The sequence below is a fragment of the Gobio gobio genome, assembly GCF_949357685.1.
Source record: "Gobio gobio genome assembly, chromosome: 23".
Lineage (NCBI taxonomy): Eukaryota > Metazoa > Chordata > Actinopteri > Cypriniformes > Gobionidae > Gobio > Gobio gobio.
Window position 1 is genome coordinate 10,850,833 of NC_137119.1, and position 25,989 is coordinate 10,876,821.

A 25,989-nucleotide genomic window follows, 5' to 3' on the forward strand; every position below is an offset into this window, starting at 1 on the left:
TCCATTTTATCACGAAATTCAAACGATAAATGCCGTTTTAACGCTCTATAATGTGACGTGACTGCTGTGAGTTCACTTGAGAGATTAACTCTTTCACTGAATACATGCCCTATATTAGCCTATATATTTGTTATATTAGCCTATATATATATTCATTATATACTACTTAGCCTGTTAGTGATGTCTTGTTTATTTAATGTATGTTTAAATAAACCTGTCATGAAAATTACAGCCACTAAATGATTATTTCAACAACGAATTGGAGAAAAAATAATAATAATTAGATTTAGATGTTAATGCAAAAACTGCCTTATGTGAAGCTTATGAGTGTTGATTATTATATCTAAAAATAAATAGCAAATTAATTTAGGCTAATAGTTTGGGCTTTGTTGTTAATCTTTAATAGCAATATATATGTAAGTAAGGGCTCCCTATATAGTTTACAGCATTATCTTTAAGAAACTTTAGTTTTAACTGAGTTCATTTAAGGACAGACACAATTTTTTTTCATTAAACCACTGTTGAATAAAAATGAATAGAAAGCAATTTTGTAAAACTGCTGTACCGAATCCGTACCGAACCGTGATTTCAAAACCGAGGTATGTACCGAACCGTCAGTTTTGTGTACCGTTACACCCTTTGGAACAGCAGCATATACCAAAATGAGCAAAATCATGATATTGTACCGTTTGAAATAATATATACCGGTATTTTACCTGTACTGGTATACCAAGCATCCCTAATCATAATTTGTGTGAAAAGGAATAAAAGTTATCATTGTTTTACTGCCACTAGTGTTCATTTAAGATGGAAACTGTAGTAAATTGTATGTGTTTGGAGTTTTTACAAAACTTCAGAGACACATTTTATTCCTATATATTTAACCAAGATTTGACTGCAGTCTCACAACTGTGGTCTACTGCAATGATATTCATGCATTTAAATATTTAAATGTGGCTTAAGCATCCAACTACTTTTTAGGGCCACTGTATGCTTAAATTGTGCCTGGATGTCATTGAGGGTCGCCATGGAAATGGACACAATAACCCCCCCAGATGTCTCTGTTTACAGAATCGAGGTCAGAGGATAGTGCAGTTATCATGGGAGAGACGAGACTTTACCACCACTAGCTCAGCTCCGGCTAACATATGTCCTGGAAAGTGGCGTTAGCATTGCTCATGCCAGTACCTAGATTACGCCACAAGACCATAATCCTTTTCTCGCTGGCATCCTCTAGCAAAGCCACATCAGTAAATCCTACAAATACTCATTATTTTTCCTGGAGGAGATCCTCAGCTGTCCCTTCACCCAGGCGGTGTTGCGAACCAGCTTGCGCTTGGGTGGGAAGCGCTCTAAAATGCCCCTTCCTGTGATCAGACACGGCGATTACAGATTAAAGAGCCATCAGAGGCCTGTAATTACAACGCTGCTTCTTTGGCCTTCCCTTCCATCTGTTCTTTTGCTTGAAAGAATTGACACAACGGACACTCACTTTGAACTCTCTAGAAGGCTCTGAATAAGACTCATTGTTGTTTCCCTCAATTTTAAAGGGATGGTTCACCCAAAAATTAAAAGTCTGTCATCATTTAATAGCCCTCAAGCTGTTCCAAACTGTATGAATTGCTGAACACAAATGAAGATATTTTGAAGAATATGGCTAAAAAGCTAAAAAGTTGATGGACCCCATTGACTTCCATAGTAGGGAAAAAAAATACTATGGAGGTCAATGGGGTCCTTCAACTGTTTGGTTACCAACATTCTTCAAAATATCTTTTGTGTTCAGCAGAAGAAAGAAACTCATAAATGGGAATTAAATTACAGTTTATTGTACAAAAACGAATATATAATGTGTGACTTTTAATTACAAACAAGTTCGAAATACACATTGACTCTTATTTTGAAATGTCTGTGCCTTACAGTTGCAGGAGCTCATTCAAGTTCAGATGACGGAGATAAAATATGCATTGTTACAACAGTCTAAAACATATTACTATATAAACATCGTAAAGTAAACATTGTCATTATTCATCAGCATTAGTTCATAAACAATTGCCTGGCATAAATGTGCGCTATTCATTGATTGAGCCGCTCTGGAGCGCTGTATTGGGGATGCGTGAGCCTGTAGGCTGTGTGTTCTCCAGCTGTTAGATCAGCACGTTCAAATCAAATGTGCGCATCTGTTACACAGGATATCAGTTCTGACTGGATCTCTTCCCTAATCGTCCCTCCCTAACATTTTCGTCTCGTTTTTATAGTTTTTGTCATCCAACACTAGTTTTTATTTAGTTATCGTCTAGTTTTCGTCAGTGAAAAAAGGTCGTTGACGAAAATTGACAAATTATTCATCAACGAAATTAACACTGTAAAGTAGCCCTCGCCCTCATCACGCTACAGGAAAAATAAAACAGAACTTATAACATTGGGGCAATTGTGCAACATGAATCCATTTTCCAAACCGTGTTTTTGTCTTACCCTGAATCATTATGGTACATTTATAATAAGTGTTTATATTGGGACTATTTCAGACCGGTCTGGTAGGAACCGCTGCAGAGGAGCACAGTCCCTGCGTGACTCGCCATAGACATAAACAGAGAGAAGTAGCTCCGGCTGCAATGTTCTTCCGCAAGACGTCTGCAGTTCTGTTTATTAACCGCTAGAGCGCAAAAAGTTACACACTGCAGCTTTAAAGTTAACTGCAAGTAAGCAAACCTTCAACCAGCTGTAGCATTACGCCAGTTCCCGACAGTTCCACCGCACCAATAATCCAGGGTTGCCTGCGGACATGCCTGACTTAAAATCAGCGCTACTAAACACAGATATATATATATATATATATATATCTCGGTCAACCTCTATTCAAAAATGACCCAACAAGTCACTGCCATTATAAAAATTAGAAGAGCCAGGACTTTAATATAAATCAGATTTTATTCATCTGAAAGAAGAATGTCATAAACACCTAGTAGGGATGAAACAATTATCGGTTTCACGATAAACCACGATAAAATTTAGTGACGATTAGTAATATCGTTTAAAATTTAATTATCATTAAAACCGCGTGTGATTATCACGATTTTGAAAACTCGCGGTAAATCTTGTCCAGTCAGCGTCAGTCTGGCGCAACGCACCGCTGTTTTTTGAATGAGAAGAAATGCCGGAAGGCAGTGACAGCACTCGGGGGATTGTTCAGACTTCTAAAAGGACCAAATCTGAGGTGTGGTCATATTTTGGCTTTTACAAAAGTCCTGAGGGAAACTTAATCGAAGATGGTCACCCTGTCTGCATAACATGCCAGAAGAAAGTCACTGTAATAGAGGGAAACACTTCAAATCTGCGAATCCAAGGCAAGTGGACTTTGACCTCAATACCAAAACTACGTCTGGGAAATAATAACATGAAGCGAACGAACAAATTCAGACAAGACTAAGGTGACATTTAAGGGATAATCAGGGCTTGACATTAACAACCACCATTTGCGGTTATTTCGGCTGCACACTAGACACTTTGGCGGTTGAACTTATTATGGTCTTCTCAAAAGCCATCTGTTATAATCGCGTTGCGCATTATAACCAATCACACGTGTTTATATTGAGTTTATGAATGCAATGTCTCAAAATCAGAGGCGTTCAGATTAGTCGGAGTTTTGTTCAGAGCGCGCGCCGCTCTCACTCGCTGAAATCTGCTCTCAAAGCAGAGATAAATGTGCGTTGTACGCAGGAGATTCACTCATCATACCGTGGTTGACTGTTTCTGTTCTATTTCAACAGCGAAAATAGTTTCAAACAAACACAGCAGAACCACAGCGCATCCATGTGCGCATCTGATATGACTGCCATTAAGTTGGCGAATTTAGGGACCGTCTCTAAAGTTACACATAACATTGGTAACGTTATACAAGTTTCAAACTTCAGCATTTGAAGAGAATGACAGTCATAAAACTGACTGTAAAGTGTTCATCTAGGTGTCAGGTATGATGCACACCTTTTGATATTTAATCAAATAAACAGTCAAATCATGAAAATATGGATATTCATTATTTCACTAGGATACTGTTTGGGCTCTTACACAAAATATGCTAGATTTTAATGCATCATTGCTGAACACTGTAAATATATTCTCAAGCAATATTCTCATCAAACATAATATTAGAGATTATATTTACACCAAATTATTATTAATGCGTTGCTATTGACGACGGCCATTATAAGGAAGTAAATCCCACAGAATAGAATCTTCCTTTAAAAAGTGCAAAGAGCTGCTTTTATTTATTTGTTGTTTGTTGATTTTCAAATATAAAACTAGTTTAAATGTTTTAAGTGCGTGCATCTGTTCTTTTTGAACACTTTCATCTCATTTGAACAAAACCGTGATAATATTGATAACCGTGATTATTTGGGTAACTCTAATCGTGATGTGAAATTTCCATACCGTTTCATCCCTAACGCCTAGTTCACACGACCTTAATGAATACCAAATTGTTTGAGTCAGTGTGGTTAAACCCTGTTGGTGTTTGTTGAGTTGGTGTGAAAATGACCGTATTTTTCCTGACATTCTAAATCTATTTTTGTTAGGGCAGTGTGAACTGGCCTTAAGCACAATGCTAAATGTAAAATTTTTTTTTATGACTAGTTGGTGGGTTGTCTGAATGACTAATTTAGGTCTTAAATTGATATTCTAAAAAAAGAAATATCATTTACTTTCCGTCATGACCAGATGTAGTGTATGTATGTATTTTTTTTTTCTTTCTTCAGTTGAATACACAAAGATTTTTAGAGATATAATCCATCTCTGTGTGTCCATATAGGTCAGGTGAATAGGCGCTAGAATGTTGACACTCCAAAAACCCCAACAAGTCAGTGGATGAATCATTGAGTGATGTGAAATGATCGGTGTGACTAAGAAAAAATACTAATACTAATAAATGTATAAGTTGTTGGATAACCAGGATACAAATTTAGGATAACAATGCTTGTCTCATAGCCGAGGTAATGGAATGCCACTACACTCGCAAACACAAACTCTTAGATGTGTCAAATCCCTTTTCCTCTGCTTTGCTCTCCTGACAGGAAGAGGTAGAGTCTTCATGAGGGTTACGCAGTGTTAATAAGGGACATTCCTGGCATTTTTTTCACCTGATATTCCAAGTTCATTTCCCTCAGGATATGTGTTAGAGCAGCGTGAGCTGGGCTGTCAGCACTACAGGAAATCCAAACAAACCTCCACATTCTGCTCTCGAAGAGGAGAGTGTTTTGACTTGTTCTTCAGCATGATGATGAACTCAATGTAAGCTAAACCTTGAGTGTTTTACTGAGTGCACATCACAGACTGTTCTGTTCTGTTCTTCTAGGCCAGAAAGGAATTAATTCTAGTTTCAAATATGCCAAGATACTTGGCGCCACCGTCCAAGACCGTACCGTGCCTCAGAGCTGATTATGTCCAACAAAAGTGTCCAAAAGAGCTACTGTTCCTTCCTGTGGTCTCCACCAGTGTGTTGGGTGGAGCTCCTCTCCTGATACTCTGACTCTTCTCTAGGGAGGAAACGTAGGCTTTTCCTTCCTGTGAACTCAGAAGCAGGAACAGCCTACGTACCCTATCCTTCGTTTCATGGAAGTTGTGGAGATGAAGGTTAAAGAATGTTTTGGGTTCAGATTAAACTAAAGATAAAGGACTGCAGTGGTTACTTGTAATGGTATGTTCGTCTGGCCTTGTGATTGGTCAAATAAATCTGTTATGCTTGATCTTATCTTGTCAATAGACGTCACACTGACTTACATGATATTATCTTTGACCACCAACAAATTGCTGAAATTTCTTTTTTAAGGTGTTAATTGTGTAGTAGTTACAGGACTTGACAGCGCTTACTTTTTTTCCCCTCATTTGAAAAAATTAAGAGTGCATAAAGAATTTAAGGGTGCAATAATTAATTTATTCGTTTTTCCTTAAAAGGATATGAGAGGACATTTACTAGTAAAAAGCTTTAATTTTTTGTAGTCTTTTTAATGCTTCTAGCTGCACATTCAAACATATAAAAAACGTATATCTTAAATATCTTCGAACTATCTAAAACATTACAGTACAAGCACCATATGGTAAACGTTGTCATAATTCATCAAGATCATAAGCATTAGCTTGGTAGAAATGTGCAGTATTTTACTGATTGTGAACTGTTCTGAAACTGCATGCTTGGAACGTATAACAGCGCCATGTTTTCATTTTTTCGAACATGTAGTGCTCGTATTTATTTAGTAAAATAATTTTGAAGTTTTCACTTAAAATCTTTTAAAGGTTAATGTTTTTATTCAACCTTATTGTGGTTCCTGCTTTCTGGCCCCACATTTAAGACCTCTTAAAATGTTAATCAAGACTTTCGTTATACCATTAAAGATATTTAAGACTCTTTATGACCATAAGAATTTTTTTTGTGCCTATTGTTCAACAAGGAAGTGTTGCCTTTCTCCTCTCCACCTTCTGCCTTTCCTTATCTCAGTCCTGTGACCGAGGAAGAGATAAAGAGAGATTGTTGCCTTTGTCTTCTGGGAGTTTGCCGTTCTTGCTTCGTGGGAAGTTTTTGGAGATTTCTGATGATGCCAATCAAACATTGTATCTGTGTGAAATGTCCTTCAGATAAAGCTGTTTTTCCAAAGACCTGCCTGTTTAGCCTTGATGGGATTGGTGCATTGTGGGTCCCACAACAAGGCCAGAAGGTTATTGATGTTTTTGTCAGAGCAAATATGGAAAGAAATGTAACAGCTGGACCAGAATAAATGACTCCTGTTACTGACAAGGCCATTTCTGTTGCTAACACACATTTGCCTTATCAGCTCCCACAGTCTGGTGTCTTGAAGAATCAGATCCATGGGCCAATGACAAATAAGATTGTCAAGATCTAAATTTGTTCTTTGAAACTTTGGGGTCAGTTCTAATTTAAATCAATGATGTTCTTTTGAACTTTCTACTAATCTGAGAATCATGAAAAAATGTGTAATGGTTTCCACAAAAATATTAAGCAGAACGTCCAGGGCTCAATGCTAAGTTTTTTTTCTCCTGGTTTTTTATTTAACCCTTGATGCAGAAAAAATATTTTATCACTTTATAATTTGAAGACATTAATATGGCATAGTCACAGTTATCATGGAAACATTTGCATGGGCAAGCACCACTGACATTTTCTTCAAACCATAAAAATTCCCTTCTATATCTGCCCTATATCTACTTATGTACATTTGTTAGCCAGATGTGGACTATGAGATTTTACAGACTTATCATAAGTAAAATTCAATCAACAGCCATAAAGCAGAATAACAACAGATTCTGATAACAGCACCATGCATCTAGACTGGAAATGGGCCAAATGTTCTGTTTAAGAGATACGAGAAAACAACCTGCCTTTATGGCACATTCAATCCTATTAAGTTGTCTGTGGAGAATGTTGGATCCTATTTGCACATCTTGTTCAGCACCATTAAAATGAAGTCTGAACATGTGGACAGGGTTTAAAATGTTCAGCTTTGAGTTGGTTTTCTAACTGAGTGCCCTGAAATACTGTGTAGGCTAGTGTAGGCCCCAACCTTTTCTAATGTGAATTCTATGCTTCTTAAAGCAAGACTCTTGGAATTGCATCTCTAGTGTAATGTACATTGCTCTTGCCAAACTTAAATAGCATGACTTTTGACCAGAGAACAGCTGTGTTTCCATTTTTCTGTGGAACATCTGTAAAACAAAATTATTGAATACCTTCACCACACAATGGGGAATGCCTGTAGAGCTGTAGTCCCTGTGTACATGTAAATGTTGGTGTATGTTCATGTATTGCAACTCAATCAGCTCCTAGCTTGTGAAACCGTATATTGTGTTCCCAAATTCGGGCACTGGTGAGGACAGTAACTTTTTAAAAGTACAAACAGACTTGCATTATTGAAATGCAGAGCATGTTTCCCTCCTCGCTGCAGGTGCTTTGGTAAAGTGTGTCAGGTTTTGAAGGCCTTGCATGAGTGATAGTTTACCTCAGTGAGATCATGGTTTACCTCAGAGGTAGGCCAATTTGAGAACTGAGAAAATACCACATTTAAAAACAGAGTTTCGGTTCTTTGCGGTTATGGTTAAGGCCATATGTCATTGTTTGTTTCAGAAGTTGCAAGTTTTTTTTAAGATAGCACGATGCAGTGAAAGATAAGAGCAGTGTATATATGCTTTTCCAATACTATTTATTTTTTATGTTGAATTGTCGGATGATAATAGTATTATTATGATTAATATTATTTGTTACAAAAATATTCATGCAATTATATTTCTAGGTGTTTTGCAGTCTAGGGTAAATTGTGACAAATTTAATTTCATTTATTTACTTTGTTTTGAAATGTGTGATGTTATGCTATTTGTTTTTAAGATTAAGATTAAAGATTAAGTGGATCTCAGCCATTTAGACTACAAGCCCCCTACTGTCCACAATATAATTCAAAGGCAAGGCTGGTTCTTCAAAGAAAAATGTTTTTGACGGTGTAAATTAAAAGAAAAAATAGTTGTTTTTAACTCGTTTGGCTTATTTTAAATAATGTTAACCTATCCGACCTCCTGGTTGAAAACCACTGGATTGTTGAAAATTGTGAATCTGTAAACATTCCACATTACAATATCCAAGAACCACCCATGGAAATTAAAGATAGATACCACAGCAGCAGACCACTTTACAAGGCAGTAGCTTATCCAGGCAATACTGTAGCATTAGGTACACGTCACATTAGGTTTGCTCGCTAACTACCTCAGCAAACTCGAATGAATACGCTGCAAACTTTGTCAAATCATGTGACTTGACCATTACTTTGCTTACTGTAGCATAATCTTAATGCATTCTGGTACCTTGTAAACGTGATTTTGTTTTCCCCAGACTGATTAAAAAACTTGTGCAGTCTTCCAGAAGTTACATAGAAACCAGGCATGATTTTAGCCAGTTATTTTTGTTTGCAGCATACTGTATATCAGACGGTCCGTGGGTGTGCTGTCTAAGCCTGAGATTGTGTATAGGTTGGAACATTTGCTGTTATTGTGAAAATGTGAATTTAAATGTTTTTTTCTGACCTTGACCTGCAGGCACAGGATAAGAGGAAAGCCTTGGAGGAGACCAAAGCCTACACCACCCAGTCCCTGGCGAGCGTGGCCTATCAGATCAATGCCTTAGCCAACAATGTCCTGCAGTTGTTGGATATCCAGGCCTCACAGCTGCGCAGGATGGAGTCCTCCATTAACCACATATCTCAGGTCAGAAATTTTTATTTTTAATATCTCTCTCTTGCTCTCTCTCTCAATCTCATTTCCCTTGCTTTGTCCTTGTCTGTCTAGAGTTTTCATTAAGTATTGTCTGTCTCTCACAGTGACTGACTTGTTAATATCTGTTTTTGTTCACCTCTTTTTTTTTCTCCCCTCCATTTCTCTTTCTTCTTCGTGTATGCGTCTCTATGCAATCATCATGGAGATGTAAAACTCTCCCACGGAGTCCTTGTGTAAACCTCATCCCACTTCCATATGGTGCTGTTAGTTGCTGAAGTCATTACAGGCTTCAACCAAACCCACTATTTGCTGGTGGCAATAAAAAGCCCTGCAACCTATGCCCATAAGACAGCAATGTTGATATTTAGAACAACACTAGTCTTTCTTCTATAATATTGTTGACATATGCGTCATATAAGATTTTCATCATACAGCCAATCCCTACTTTAGATATGTGAATATAATTTTTATACCATCACAGAATAGGAGAACTATTATTTAGGAGAAGTGTGTTTATTCCGATCATGGTATTATATATTATTTTGAATGGTTTGAATGATCAAGGTAAGTTTATCAGAGTAGCAAGTAACTGTAGTTACTTTCATCAGGACTAGATAATCACACGGATTCATCATTAACTTCAGCTTAGGACTTTATCTCTTTTCCAGAATAGTGAACTGCATTATGATCTTTTATGGTCCTAACAGTCATATAATCTCAAAAGTGACTTATCTAGAATGCTCTTCATAGGCAGCAACTCGACTTACTATTTATTTCAATCTGAAGTTAGCATATTGCTAAGCTAACGGCATGCTACTGTAAATCTAAAAGTACATAAAACACTCAAAAATTGGGCAAAATGTCCATGTCTGAATAGTTTTTTTCTGCATCCCTTGACTAAATGTTTAGCCTTTTCACTGAGCTCATTCTGGTATTGAATTGGATGCATGCATGCAGGTTTTTTTTTTCTCTTCAAAATAAGGTGTCTTAGAAAGTAGTATAATATTCTGCTGACTGTTTTCAGCCACTTTCACATCAGTAGTGCATCTTTGGTGCTGTTTAGGAAGGCATGTCACCAGGCTTTTGAAAAGAGCTTAACGATGAATAAAACGTTGATGTTTGAAAATATAGTTTGTTGCCATTTTGGAGGCCATTTTTTTGTCCATCACTCAGAACTGTGGGGAAGTTCAGCTTCCTATGACAGCATCAACAAGATCTTCAACCACCGGAATAATCTCAAAATTAGATCTCTTATTTGACAAACGCCAATTCTGTCTTTCTCACCCTGATAGCACAAACACTGCCCACAGTAAAGTGCTAAACCCAGAATTATTCAACTGATATAATCTGCCAATCACATTAGAACTTTAATGAGCAGATGTTGATGGGATTAATTGCCGTACAGTGGAGCGTATTTTCATGTCTCGTCTCCATTCATATGCGTGTCTGGGAATCACAGTGGGCTTTATGAATGGCTGTAAGACAGGCTTATTTAGAGGGTCAACAGAGGCCTGTTCTCACGTCCAGCTCTTCACACACACCCTCCACTTACAGTGTCAATCATGATTCTCTCCAAAGATGGAGATGAGAATAATAGGACAGTTATGTCGAAAACAGGGTACTGTCTGTAAAGCAAGCTTTCTGTTGTAGCATGTTGTACTAAAGGTGGGGGAAGGACTTGTTTAGTGATGCATCACAATTGACCTACACACAAAAAACCTCAAGTAAATAAACTTCCACAAAGTTTGGAAAGAGCACAGCGAATTTCTAAGGCTGTCTACTCGGGCTGTCACTTTTTATTCTATATTTGAATATGCATTCGAACATGACGTGAAATATCCGTAATCGAACTATAAATAAACTATCCAGTTTTCAAAGTGCCATGCAGAGTCCCGCACGGGTACGGGTACCCGCGAATATTGCTGAAACGGGTGAAAAACTTCCTAACTGTGTCAGATACTGGTGCGGGTCGGGTCGGACAAGGGAGAACACGGGTCTAAACACGGGTTTTAAACAGTCACGTGCAAACGAATATATATAAAAAATATATGCATGTATATTGTAGATGTACAAAATCATCTACAATACATATGCTTTGCCTGTATTTCAAGATAATAAAATAATTTCAAATCCAAATTAGTTTGTGCCCGCGCAGTGCGCGCGCCCTCCCATGATAATCACAACCGTGTGCGCGATCTGCCTGCACTCGTCAACAAACCAAGCACACGCAGTTCTCTCGAACAGTATTTTTGTTATGTTTCCTGAGTTTGGTCTCTTAATAACACTGTCTTCGTATTAAGCCACGTTAAGCGTTTTCTGATAGCCTAATGGTTTTCTATGGGAGAAAAACGCTTAACGTGGAATTAAACACGTTGCGTTCATATTCTGGGCTCATCTGATTTTTTTGTACATAGTATAACTTATTATTATTATTATTATTATTATGTTTACTGAGTTTGGTCTCTTAATAACAGTGTCTTAGTACATTAAGCCACGTCTTTGGGGCGCTCGTAGATATTCGAATACATTGCTTGATATTTGATATCTGTTCGAATTAGATTTTTCTCAAAAATGACAGCCCTAATGTCTACATTAAGCCAGATACATTTGAAAACAACGTTTTTATTTCGAAACACTCTATGTTCACACTAGCGTTTTCCTAAAGTTTCTCATCCAAACTGAAACGTTGGAAAATGATGATGGAACAGCTGGAACAAATATTATCAAGTTCTTCTGGCAAGATCATTTTATTTACCAAAATATCTCACTATTCACTGATGCGTCCAGATTAGAGATGGAACGGTATGAAAATTTCATATCACGATTATCAATATTATCCACAACTCAAATTTGGTCCTTGGAGCTGTCACTGCCTTCTGCCATCTTCTCATTCAAAGAACAATGCAAGTTTTCAAAAATTGTGATAATCAAACATTGTCTTAATGACAAATTACATTTTAAACGTATTACTAAACGTCAGAACATTTTATCGTGAAACCAATAATCGTTCCATCCCTAGTCCAGATCGCTCTGTCACCATGTGTTTGGTCTAAAATCCAACTGCTCTCATGTTTTGCTGCAGGACAGCAATTGCGAGTACATTTTCTGTCATCTTTGCAGGACTGTGATAAGAATAGTGTACAAAACATATCTTTAGCAACAGTGTGAAATAAGTAAATGGCACATAAGCACAATACCGGTATAAACATGGATATCTATTGGTTCAATATGCGTCACATGACTAAACCTGCATCATCATTTTCAAATACCTCTGTTTTCAGTTCACAAAACAACACGAAAACTGCGTATTCAAATTTATCCACTTAGGAAAGCATTTTCAAAAAGCTCAATTATCTCATTTACAAAAATGCTGTTTTAGTGTTGACGGAAGGCCAAAATGGCAAGGAAAAAGATGCATTTTCAAACAAAAATGTATTCGTGTGGACAAGGCCTGAGGCAATAGTGGGTTTTGTTGCACAGGATTTGCAACCCATGCCATCAAGTGCCATTGTCCATTACTACTGCACACTACATCAACAATGAGTGGCAGCTCGTGTGTTGTGTACTGTTAAGCTGCGCTCAGACTAGAGGACTTTTTAAATCCTTCCCGATTATGAAATCTGGTGGCATCACTCACATAAGGAGAATCTTCACAGATTTTTTTCTGTCAAATCTCAAACATGCACACTCTACAAGATTTTAACATGTTTGAGCATCACACACTACAAGATATTATTAAGATTATCATGCCAGGACGAGCAACTTGTGTGATCTCATTGGGAAGCTCTTCTCTTTGTCCATACAGTTGTCATGTTTTTGAAGACACTTTATACAAATAGACGTGTTGTTGCAACACTCCACACACCATTCTGCCATCTCCGCTGTTCAACGGACCCGCACACAGCAGCTTGTTTCACGGTCGCAATTTCAAAAGTTCTCTCATTGGCTATTGTGAAAAAACTGACATAATCATCACAATTTAAAATCTCAAATATCAAACTTGTTTGATAGGATTGGGGCTACCCCGATTTGTGAGAGAGCAGATCAGGAGGTGCAAGATTCGATCTGTGAACGCCTCACATTACAAGATCATCTGTGCCAAACATCAGAACCGATCGAGCTCCTCGACAAGATTTTTTTCTCTGATTGTCGGGAGGGGAAAATCAGGGCTAAATCGGCCTAAAACTCCTGTAGTGTGAGCCCGGCTTTAGTTGAGCAAACATCATAGTCCAGTAGTGTCAAATCCTGTTCCTGGAGAGCCACCTTTGCAGTTGAATTAAACACTCCTGAACCCGCTAATCAAGGTCTCCAGGATAATTTGAAACTTTCTAAACTTTGCAGGACAGTAGCCCTCCAGGAGCAGAATTGGACATCCCTGTCATAGAGACCCAATTTCAGTGCAGTCACTGCAAACAAACTGTAATCATGTAGACTCAGAGCTGATTGCCGCAGATCAGTCTTGACTTCCCTGTACTGCTGGAAGGTGACTAATGGCTATAAAGTGGCTCTAATCTCTCAGCTGAGGCACACCCAGAGCTTTGCTGACAGAGGATGTTCCCGTCTTTACAGCATTTCTCACTCTTCCCTCTTCCGTTGACAGACCGCACTGCCAGCATGTGGCCAAATTAGATTAGAACATCAGTGCAGCAGACTAATGGGCCAGCATGCCAGGTCTGGAGTTCATGTTTTCATCACAGCTCTACACTGAATGTTTTGAGTTATCACGAACATGTCTTGTTGGAGCTGACCCTGAGCGTGGGAGGCTGAAGTGCTGCTACCTAGACCAGTGCATGAAGTGGCTGCTAAGAGACTATGAACACTAAGCGCTTTGTCTTGCCAGCTAAAGACTTGGCAACACACTATGAGTCTCATTTTGCTTTTTTCTCTCTTCATAGCTGCAAGTAAATCCTTGTTTGTCTGTTGCATCTGAGGAACTGCAGAGATGACCAATTAAAGTCAGCTCTAAGTGGAGTTCTGAAGCAGCATGCTTAGAAATGGTTCAGTGTGTACAGTATACCATCAGCGACTGGTCTTCCATTAACTCACAACAATGATACATGTTCCTCTTAAAGGTAGGGAAGGCAATAGAGGGTATGCATGTGACGTAACCATCGGTCAAAGTGACTGCGGTTACACCCACTGAGTGGCAAAGCATTGGTTTTCAGCGTGAATGCCACGAAAAACACATATAACACATCTAAAATGGGAAAGAGCTTTGAGATTGACTGTACAAATAGATTTAACAAGAAATCTGAGGTATAGTTTTACAGACTGCTGAAAGCTACAGAAAAGAGAAGCAAATGGATCGCTGCAATTCACAGAAACAACCAGAATCCAGGCAGTGAAACGTGTATTTTCAGTTATCATTGTCTCAATATGTTGAATTTTGCGGTAAAATAATACCCTATAAATTGTATTGTTATAAATTGAATTGACAAATTCAATCAATTAAATATTTACCATCTCATATTGGAAATCACCCACATACAAATATCAGGAAACACGATTCCTGGCTGGATGTCAATATCCATGGATCACTGGATCTTTAAGTTGTAAGGTACACTTAATCGAGTCCAACCTTTAGTTTAAACTGATATTCAGTTTTTTTACTCAAGTTTTCGCAGTTTCCCCAATTAAATCCAGTCAAGCTGCAGCTCTTTTGCCACTCAGTCTGGCTGATTGGGTGTGTTCCGGCAGGAAAGTGACGTTTAATGCATACTCTCCATTTCAGAGAGGCTAGCAATAGCAAGCTTTGAAAGCATCAGACCCCACCCTCCCTTCAGAATGCTTTTCTAATGCCACGCCTCCTTCAAAACACGTAAACACACACAGCAGAGTCTGCAAAGTAACACAAGATGAGACTACGTTAAATGACCTAAATTACCTTAGGCAATTTACAATAATAATGAACCTAAACAACTTACAGAGCTCTAGTTGTACCACCTGACTGCTGCAGATTAATTTCAGCGTTGATAGTGTTGACATGGGCTTGAAACACATAAATCCGAGTCTGAGGATGTGAACAGCTCCGAGTAGAACATCACTGGTTGCCATCTTGTCATTTTGGTTATGGTGGTGTGAACGCATACGTTTTGGTTCTGGAGGGACTGTAAAAGGCGACTGCTGTTTGTTTGTGGCGCTCCGTAACTGTCTGTCTACAACTACAGAGTTTTCTGAACAAAAAAGTTTTGTCTTCCACTAATAATATAGTAACTTGCCCCTTCATAACTGGGCCTGGCCCAAGTCCCGCATTGCATCTTTTTGTTACTTGTCGTTTATCCACTAGATATATGGTATTAAAAAAAGGGTTGTTAACGTTGTTACTTGTTGATGCTTTGGAGAGTTGTATCGATTATGTTGTCATTTATGCTGCGTTCCAGACAAAGTTGGAGGTGGGAATATTCCTTAATTTCCCTCTTTCTACCTCGAAACATTCCTGTCATGCTGCATTCTAGACAAAGTGAAAGGTATGAGTAGTTTATTTGAAATTTCCCAATTTTTGACCTCAAAGAGTTTCTGTCATGCTGTATTCCAGACCAACCTTTTTGAGTCTGAGTCTGAGTCTAAAGCGGGTATGAACGTTTCAGACAGTGTAAATGTGCCTTCCTTTGGGGTGAATGAAGCCTGGTTTTGAATTAATGTTATGCAAACCTCTGCAGGACGTACCATCTCCTGTATTTCACTAAAGTTGGGTTTCATTGATCTATCCCAACTTCACAAGTTCCATGTCTGTCCTTGCGTACATTTTTAAGTAGGAGGTTAGAGAATTTCAAGTTCTGAGTTGTCTGCAATGCAGCAAAGTTTGTGCTCAACTTGTTCATAGCCTCAAGTGAGCTAAAAGCTCTATTTTGTGATGCATCTATAATAATTATCACCAAAGTGCAAGTTTATAGTGTATGGTACTTGGCTACAGAATTCCTGCCATGCAAGAAAGTTCTACATACTTGGTTGTTGCGTGTGAAGTATAAAAATACTTAGCCCCCCACTTTGAGTTAGCAAGATCAACTACAAATTATTTTGGCCTCTCTCTGTCTTCATCTCTCCTGCCTGTATGCCTTGGTTTGCTCTTGGCAGATGAGCTTAATCCAAACAGGAAATGGAGTTCCAGAGATGAGATTGTAGGGAAGACCTGCTCCCCCTCTGTTTCCTGACAATAAAGTTGGGCCAAAATGTGTCATTTGGAAAGGAGATTGTGTGAATTGTGATAATTAAGTAGGTTACATTAGGGGGCAGGGGTTCCTTCAATCGTGTGACTTTTCCCAACTCTGACCAACTAGACCTCAAATGGAACATGCTTCCCACTCAAAAACGTCTTATTCCTCTCCAGAATCACTGCTAGAGAAACCGAGAGCAGTTTGACAACTCTCCAATGAATTTCCCAGTGGGAAGACTATTTGGCAAAGGAAAAGCACAAACAAGTTCCTTGCATCGAGGTGCTGTTTAGACCATCCATGTAACCTGATGTTGACCTACAGTGGTTTGATTCTGAAGTGGAACCCTCCCACAAATTGGCAAGTAGAAGAAGAGCGAGAGACATTGAGGGCACAGTATATTTTTTTAGTTCTCAGTTGAAGGGATCGATTCCTCAACTTCACTGATGTTATTCACTTGATTGTTTCTAACCTGGGCATAAAAACCTTGTGCACGATTTATTTTCACACAGGAGTGAAAAGAGATTATATTTGTTTCAGCAGATTATGCTTGTTTTCGCTGTTCACTGTTGGATAGCTTAAATCCTTCTTAGTGTATTTTCCTACTGTCTTGTATGAGAGAATTTAGAGTCAGATAGTCCACATAGAGTCCATTTTCAATAGAGCTGGGGCCTGTACCATGATGGTAGTTTAACAAACTCAGGGTCACAGGATTAGTTTCGAGTTGACAAAACCAAACCAATCTATTCAGGCTTTGTTGGTCCCATGATGCTGATCATCAGCTTTCTCTTTCAACTCAGGCTTTGATCCTGAGTTTAGGAGTTTAGCTGTGACATCAGTAGTGAACAGCCAATCAGACGCTGTGGATCAGTGAAACTGAGATTCACTTCTCACGAGAGAAGCAGCGAGATTCATTTCTCTCTTCTGCAGAATATTACATGATTGAAAAATATTAGGAATTTAAACAAATTTACACAGCAAGAAAAGAGCTGTTTATAATCGAGTACAGCTTAAAGAAAAATCTATACGTCAATGCAAGTCAAAGTTATGAAGTTAGTTTAGTTGATATGTAGAGAGAATTGAACATTTAAGCTCACATGTAGTCATTTGTATAGCTTTATTTATTGATTTTAAATGACCTTATTTGTTTGACCTTTTATATAGGCTATTTATATTAATTTCAACTAAGTGTCTGTTAATGATTGATTAACTAAAATGATACATGTGTAATTAATTAAGGGTATAATAATTACATAAATGATATCTAAATCATTCAAAATTATTATTATTATAAATAAGCATTGTTAAAAGCCAGTCTTTAATAGCTATTTACTATGTAGTGACCTTTAATTTGGAGTAGAAACAGGGGGAGTGGCTTTATTGCATCAGAGGTGTGTTACTTTGCTCACAGCTGATTGGTCCAATTTCAGTTTGATCTCTTATCCAGAACATAACCTGCCCTGGAGCAGGTTAGCCGTGGAGCATAAGTTACTAAGGAGATGAACACGGCTAAAAGCCGAACCACTTTAATGGTACCTAAAACCCAGGATTAGCACAAACTAAGCTTAAACATATCTGGCTAGCCAGCTAAACCGGCTTCATGGTACAGGCCCTTGGTCTATTAAGTCTATTCTGGTCTTTTAAGCGGGTCTATTCCACTGAGTTGTGTTGGCTTGTATGCATAGTATCGATCAGGGGTTCCCAAACTTTTACATCCCAGGACCCACCTAGACAAGTATAATCTATGTCAAGACCCACCAAAATAATTTTAAAGCATGAATGCGGGGTGGGGGTGGGAGGCGTTAATTCTCTTTAGAGCAGTTTTTATTTTCCTTGTCATAGTATGAATGACATACAAGTTTAATTGCAATACAAACTTGGGGTACATTATTAAAATTTTGATAACAATTAAAACAGCCTCCTAATGGCTATGTTGAAATAATGTGAAGAGTAACCGAGTAGTTTCTGCTGCCTCAACTGATTTACAAACTTGGGGTACATTATTAAAATTTTGATAACAATTAAAACAGCCTCCTAATGGCTATGTTGAAATAATGTGAAGAGTAACCGAGTAGTTTCTGCTGCCTCAACTGATTTACACAGACGTGGATCTGACGCGCATCTAATTTTCTCTCAACTCTTTAAGTTCAGTTAAGAAGTTATTTAATTAATTTAAGACTGTTCTTATGAGGATACTCGACAAAATGGACAATTTAGCCTAATTCTGTGTGTTATTGTTTGTTCAAGAGCGAAAGAGAACTTGATTTGGTGCGCTGTGTGTGTCTCACAGACAGGAGTCCCACATTCACAGACGGTGCGTATTAGTGTTAGGCCGATATATCGGGCCGATATTTGCAATTTTTACGTGTATCGGCATCGGTCGATACAAGGCTGCTGCGTTCGCCGATATTTTTTTCTGTGCATTATTTACAGACAGGCGTCCACTGCAGCTCTCACAGTCTTCAAACTGTCTTGCTCTCCCTCCCTCGCGCATATGTAATCAAAATCAATTGAGAATTGACACGATGGTAAAAGGTTGAAAGTTTCACGTGGAGCATTGGGAGATTTTTTCCTGAATTACCGCTGGTGTTGCTCTACAAGAGATTAAGTGAAGTGTACCTACACTCTAAAAAATGCTGGGTTAAAAATAACCCAAGTTGGGTTGAAAGGTCAATTGCTGGGTTAGTCCAATCGGTAAGCCCCGCCCCCCTTAGCTACTGTTGCTAACTCGGACAAACAAACGGAGTTGCTATATCTTACAATGCACAGCTGTCAGTGTGAAAACCTTATCCCAAGATGTTTTTGGACACAGAATGTAGCGTATATCTCCTCCGAATGATGGCCAAACTTTACTGATGGTTTATGAAGTTTATTACATAGTTTTTCACTCAAACAAATCATCTGAGGCTTTCGATGGGAGGGGCTTACCGATAGGTCAATTGGGTTGTTTTAACCCAGCAATTGGGTTGTTTTAAGCAAACATTTTACCTTACCGCTGGGTCAAAACAACCCAATTGCTGGGTTAGTCCATATTCAACCCAACTTGGGTTAATTTTAACCCAGCATTTTTTAGAGTGTAACCATTAAATGACTTGGTTGTAAATAGTTTTAAAATTAAGTATAGTTCTGTCAGTGTACACTTTATGCTTCTTGATTGTTGATACTGTGTGCAATAGTGTAATTATTTTATTTATGCTTAAATATTTATTTTCAGAATTTATTTTCACCACTGAACTCTTTTTTTTTCGTTCTACCTCACCTGTTTTTACTATTTGTTCAATATTGTTTTTTTAGTTCAATAAATGTTCCTTTTTTAAATTTTAAATTGTTATCATCATGATCATTGTGTCATTTTTATGATGTAAATTGAGGGAGCAAAAGCAGTATCGGCTCCAAATATTGGCTCAAGAAAATCGGCAGCCCGTATCGGTCATCGGCTACGGCTGATAAAAAAAAATCGGTATCGGCATCGGCACTAAAAAATCCATATCGGTCGATCCCTAGTGCGTATGAGTGCGCTCATATATAAAAAGTGAGTAAACCTAGTAAGTGACCTTCCACAATTGATTTTTCAAACAGGTATTCATTTCAAACCCTTTTAATAATGAAGCTGCTCTGAGACGCTGAAAACTGTTATCACAACAAGTCACGCACGTGCGCTTCATGAAACACAAAGCTGATACATTTATAAATTAAATTAAATTTGAAAATCGCACTGACTAAGTAATATAACGATTCATATTTAACGTTGGCATATTGTGCAACCCCACACTAAACTATGTTTGTTGTGTGTGTGTCATTCACTGAAATGTACATTTAACTGCTGCCAAGTGACTGTGCGACCCACCTCTTCCCACTCTGCGACCCACAAATGTGTCGCACCCCACAGTTTGAAAACCCCTGGTTTAGATGTTTTGATGATAGTATTTTTAAGAAATCATCAATGATGAAATACATGACTTGAAAAATTGTTTGCAGGTGCATTTTAAATGTTTTAACTCATCTTGTAATGAATGTCATTTCAGTTCTACTTTCTGAGTATAAATTATCATATGCAGTAAAAGACAACAAGCACTGTAAAGGTTTTCCCAAAAAATCAACTGACTGGCTTCTTTCCTGTATGATCGTCTCTTCAGACCTTACTGTACATGAGCTTCTTTTGACCTCCTAACTGAACTCCTTCCCACAAACTGATCATAGATACTAAGTGCAAACAATAACCATAATACCATAATCAAAGTACTCAATATTGAAGGTAGAGACCACATTTTCCTTCAAGCGTGATACAGAGCTAAGAGATAGTTACAACGAAATAGCTTTCATATTTGGGAGATATTTACATGCCTAAGGGAGCCGCTTTCAAACAGCGGTAACGTATTGAAATCGCGTTTGAATGCACGCTCCCATTTATTTTTCACTTTCAATTTCGCGATCGTGTGTTCTGAATAGGGAGCGGTGGAGCTGACCGCACATTTTAAAAACGTAAACGTAGCGTTGGCATATTCTATCCTAACTTCTCACTCCGTCATGAGGTCATGACAATATGACACGAGACAGCTTTTCACCTCGACGAGAAATCTCGTCACGGTTTAGTCTTGCGAGATTTTGTGGCACGAGATCTCGTCACACCCCTAGTACTTTTGCAACCATTTTCAAAGTAAAGGCTCACTCTTGAAGAAGCTGCTCAATTCATCAAACGTTCATCTGGCTCGCTGCAGAGATAGCTACTCTCAGATGCTCGTGGTCACCCTGCCGGAGAGAAGCCAAAGCCAGATGGAGAATAACACAGCCGTAAATCTGTGAAGGGAGCGCCTGTCCTCACCCTTCAGCTGTGCTCATAATGTTGTTAGTGAGCTGCAGTCAAAACTAACTGAGCTGCGTTCTTGCTTTTAGTCACCAAGTGTTTCTGTTAAGCACTGGATGTGCGACAAAGAGCTGTTCCACATGTTCTGTTGCATGCCTTGTTAGTTTTTTTCCTGCATTGTATTGGTTATGTGCTACGAATGCTGGTTCACAAGCTATTTATCCTGCTGTGGGGATCCAATTCTTACAATGAATAAAAAAATAAAAAACCTTGGCTAGCAACCGAAACATCAGGGTGTGGTCCGTTTCTCATTTCAGAAATAATCGTGTGGTTTTGCACTATTATTAAATGCTGGCATGGCAGTCCTATTGACATAACCACAGAAAGTAGAACCGTGTGTGTGTGTGTGTGTGTGTGTGTGTGTTGTTTTGGGTGTGTGCTACAGGCCACTGTTGCTACAGATATGCACAACACGTCTATCTGTTTGTGCATAGCTGGCTTTTCCGGAAGCCATGCCACCCCAGGGTCGCTTCGTTAAACTGCTGAAATGACTTTTTTCTTTTTTCCTGTCAGATGCTGAAGTGAAACTGTCTGTCTGGCCAATTTCAAAGCCTCTTTCTATTTTGTCAGCATCTCCACAATTTTATTTTTAATTTCAATTAAATTTCAAATACATTTGACAGTGACTAATATTAAATGTAGTAGCACTTTATTTTATAGTTCTGTTGTGCATGTGCGGTTTACTTATTATAATAGCCAGTAGCACATATTAAGTCCATATATTGTAAAATGAAGTGCAACTAAATAAATTTCCAATTATTTTGTTTCAAATTACCTTGATAAAGATGTGTACTCTCACATATGTTTAAGGTTTATCAAAAATATGTTATTACTTTTGACTTGATTGTTACACCACAAGACATTTTTATTGTCATTTAAATTAAAACTTTGCTCAAATAGTTACAAGGTTTCAAAATCAACATGCATTCAAATAGTAAATTTCTAAGAAATTGGTAGATTTAAAAAAAACGTGTAAGACAATTAAAATATATCATCAACCCTTCAGTAAAACCAAGTTCTTGCCACAATTTCGGTACACTTGTGTGCTTATGTGTCCTGTGAATAGCACATGCAGTAATAGCATGGCTACGTGCACATCAGGTCAAATGTGCCTCTTGGTCTGAATGCTCCTTTTTAACGCGTTATTAATGTCAACACACATTAACCAAAAATATTCTAGGTATATACATAAACCTAGCACTTCCATTTCAACCATCTTTGTATGCATGCTGCTTCTCGCTTTCTCTCTCTCTCTCTCTCTCTTTCTCTTTTTCTCTCTCTCGCTCTCTCGCTCTCGCTCTCTCTCGCTCTCTCTCTCTCGCTCTCTCTCTCTCGCTCTCTCGCTCTCTCTCTCTCGCTCTCTCTCTCGCTCTCTCTCTCTGAGAGAGAACCAATGCTCTCGCTCAAATGGTGATGAGAAGACAACACTTTTTATTGCAAAATAATGCAAGTAACTTAACACGCTACTTTCCATACAAAGACATTGTTTTAACAGAGTGTCTATTTACACTTTCGCACTAGCTCTGCCTAACAATGCCTGGTTGGGCCAAAAAGAAGCAGTGGGGTAGTCAGTAAAGCATAAGCTTAAGGATCTGTTTTAACGCGATCGACACAGGTTCGAATCCGCCTTTTGCCGAGCTCACTCTTCTCCTTTTTCCCCATCATACATCACATCGGAAAGGCATTTACTTTCAATAAAAATTAAGAAAATGTTCTAAAAATGGAAATAAAGTGCAAATTAATCTTTCTTAATGTTAATTTCAACATTTACTAATGCATTATTAAAATCTTGTTAACATTAGTTAATGCACTGTGAATTAACATGAACAAACCATGAACAGCTATATTTATATTAACTAACAAAGATGAACAAATACAGTAACAAATGTACTGCTCATGGATAGTTCATGTTAGTAAATACATTTATGTTAACTAATGACCATTATTCTAAAGTGTTAAGTATAATTTACACTCTGTTATTACAAATAGTATGTATCTGTCAAAATAAAGTATAAATAGCATGTAATTACTATGTACACATTGCAAAGAACTGCTACTTTTACATTGTGTAAATAGAATACATCACTGTTTTCACTTAGTGCAAATAGCCGCTGCCTTGTTTTAAATGATTATTTTGAATAGCAGATGCTTATTATTATAATTACTGATTTGCTTCTCAACCACAGTATGACAGGATTAAAGTGCTAATGTGCAATATCTAAACCTAAACATATCTAAAAGTATATATAAAAAGTGAAAGTGCAGTGAAAACTGTCATTACATGTTAAGCAGTTTTGTTTTACATTTTATTTACTAAATTAATATCTTTGTTCTTTTGATTGTAATTTGTTTTCATATTACTAATGGTTCAATTGAAAATGTTTAATAGTAGTTGCTTATTTAATTTACTATTTATTTGACAAATACTTGGGCTATATTTAATTGTTTTAATATGTTTATATATATTTTTTTATGTGTTCAATTTCATACTAGTTTTGCTGTGGTTTTGAATAAAAGGTATCAAGAATCATATATTTTTACTAGATCACACCCTTTTGACCTCAGACATGCAGAGAGAAGCACGTTTGGCAGGAACCCTTCTTTTACTGTCGAGCAGTTTGTGAATATGATCAAAGTAAGCACCCTCTTGTCATCTTCTGAGGGTGGTGAAAGACCCTTGAGCAAGACATTGCTCTAGGAAGGTCCCTGCAGAAACTTTACATTGAATTTCTTAAGATGGGAAATGATCTACTAAATGACAAATAACACAGTAAAGGCTCTTTCACGCGATTCTCCAGTGTACTCAGTGTGAAGTCACTTCATGTTGTTATGCATCCTGTTGTAAGATACAAGATTCAAGGCATACCATTTGATACGCAGTGGGTCTCCTTCACTAAGCATGCGTGGAACGAACGATTTTAAGAACAAATTGCAATTCACCAAAGATGTTGTCATTTATTTTCTAAATTTACAAAAAAATATTTACAAAAAAAAGAACTTACTCTGTGGCTTTATAATCGTGTTAAGAAGTTATATTTCATCCTAACATGACTATAATTACATTGAAGTAGATTGCATTAATTGTATTATATAATCCATAAAATTATATAATGAAATGATTAAATAATACAATTTAATCTTAAATACATTCGATCATATACAGTTAAAGAGTAGGGAAATCTGCGATATAGGTTCAGCTGCGAGGTTTCTCTGATTAAAACAGATATACGCGTTTGTACAGCTGGCCAATGAGAGCTTTGTAATCTGGGTCTGTGTAAAAGGTGTTTATTGTGAAAACTGGTGAGAATGGCACACTTGGCACTGCTCGAGGATCCGGGTGAGAACGCGTCAGCGAACAGCAGCAAGTTTGACAAGTGTGACGAAAGACTGTAAGGAAAGTATGTGAGGAAAGACCTTATATGGAGATATTTGGGTGTGTTTTATGCAAATGACTAGCCTCATGCACGCAGCTGCTCAATTAGACTACTCCACATTCACTAACATCAGAACGAGATTAAGAACAAATTAATGTGCGTACGAACGTTTTGTGAATCAGGCGGATATTTTTCGTGAGAAGTTCTCCTGTTGGTACAAATACGATAATCCACGCAATTATTAGTGAATGAGACCCAGTGTGGATTCAAAGTAGGGCTGCACGATATGAGGAAAAGCTGCGATGTGCGATAACATTGTTTAATATTGCGATGACGATATGACTTGCGATAAATATTCAAATGTGAATGTTAGCTATACTGTTCCCATGTCTTAGTGCTTTAATAGGTCGTGTCCAGTGTTGGGCAGTAACGAAATACATGTACCGGCATCACGTATTCAGAATACATATTATGAGTAACTGTATTCCGTTACAGTTAAAATTTAAATAGTTGATATTTAGAATACAGTTACATTGTTGAAATCAATGGATGACATTAACCATACTTCTCTGTTTCATGAGTTTATTTACTCTCTAAATAAATTAAGGCAACTCAATGCATTTCTCAGAACGCCCCAATATTAAAATGAAAAAATGCATGGTTTGCGTGATCAGTCACAATGGAGTCGGAAGAGGGGCAGCGGGAGCTAGAGGTAGAGATGGAGCCAGAACTGAACAACAGAGCCAGGGCAAGAAGCGTTTCTATCTTGGAAATTCAAACAGCATTTCATATTAAAGAAAGAGAAGGGAGAACGAAATATAACACAGCAGTGCAAATGTGCAGTGCCGCGGTGGTTGGGGGAGGCGGCTACACACGCACGCACGCCTATATTTTTTTTTATATATAGCCTATATTAGGCTATATATATAAATTCGTTATATATTCGTTAAATATATTATTCGTTTATATTTTTTATTTTCAAAATGTAGGCTATTTAATTGAGATTGACGTGTATATATATATATAGGCTACCTCAATTAAATGTATATATAAGGCTCAAACATGCGTGTTTATTTTAGTAGGCCTAATTCCGTCAGTGAAACAACAAACTACAGTCTGTAAAACATTTAAATAAATATCTGTAAATAATCGAAATATAAGTTAGATATTAGTTAAAGAAAAAATTTGTTTATATTTCCCCACAGACGTGCCATGCCTCTTTGCGCTGAAAGGGAAGACACGAGCAGGAAAGAAGCATCGTTTTCTAATATCTTCATGTTTTCTCTTGATGTTCCAGAACTGATAGGCTACTTGTAGTAAAATGTGAAGAACGAAA

The 25,989-nt window shown here is 37.7% G+C and overlaps 2 protein-coding genes across 17 annotated transcripts in view; one reads left to right on the forward strand and one right to left on the reverse strand.

Moving 5' to 3' along the window:
• Positions 1 to 25,989, reverse strand: part of LOC307119970 (NACHT, LRR and PYD domains-containing protein 3-like) — a 333,135-nt gene that overhangs the window by 26,466 nt on the left and 280,680 nt on the right. The gene's annotated exons all lie outside the window — the stretch shown is intronic.
• abi1a (abl-interactor 1a) overlaps positions 1 to 25,989 on the forward strand; it is a 94,376-nt gene that overhangs the window by 18,983 nt on the left and 49,404 nt on the right. For all 16 annotated transcript variants that reach the window (XM_079806755.1, XM_079806752.1, XM_079806763.1 and 13 more), the window contains exon 2: positions 9,088 to 9,255. In XM_079806755.1, the coding sequence (XP_079662881.1) occupies positions 9,088 to 9,255 (168 nt within the window). The remainder of the gene's footprint in view (positions 1 to 9,087; positions 9,256 to 25,989) is intronic.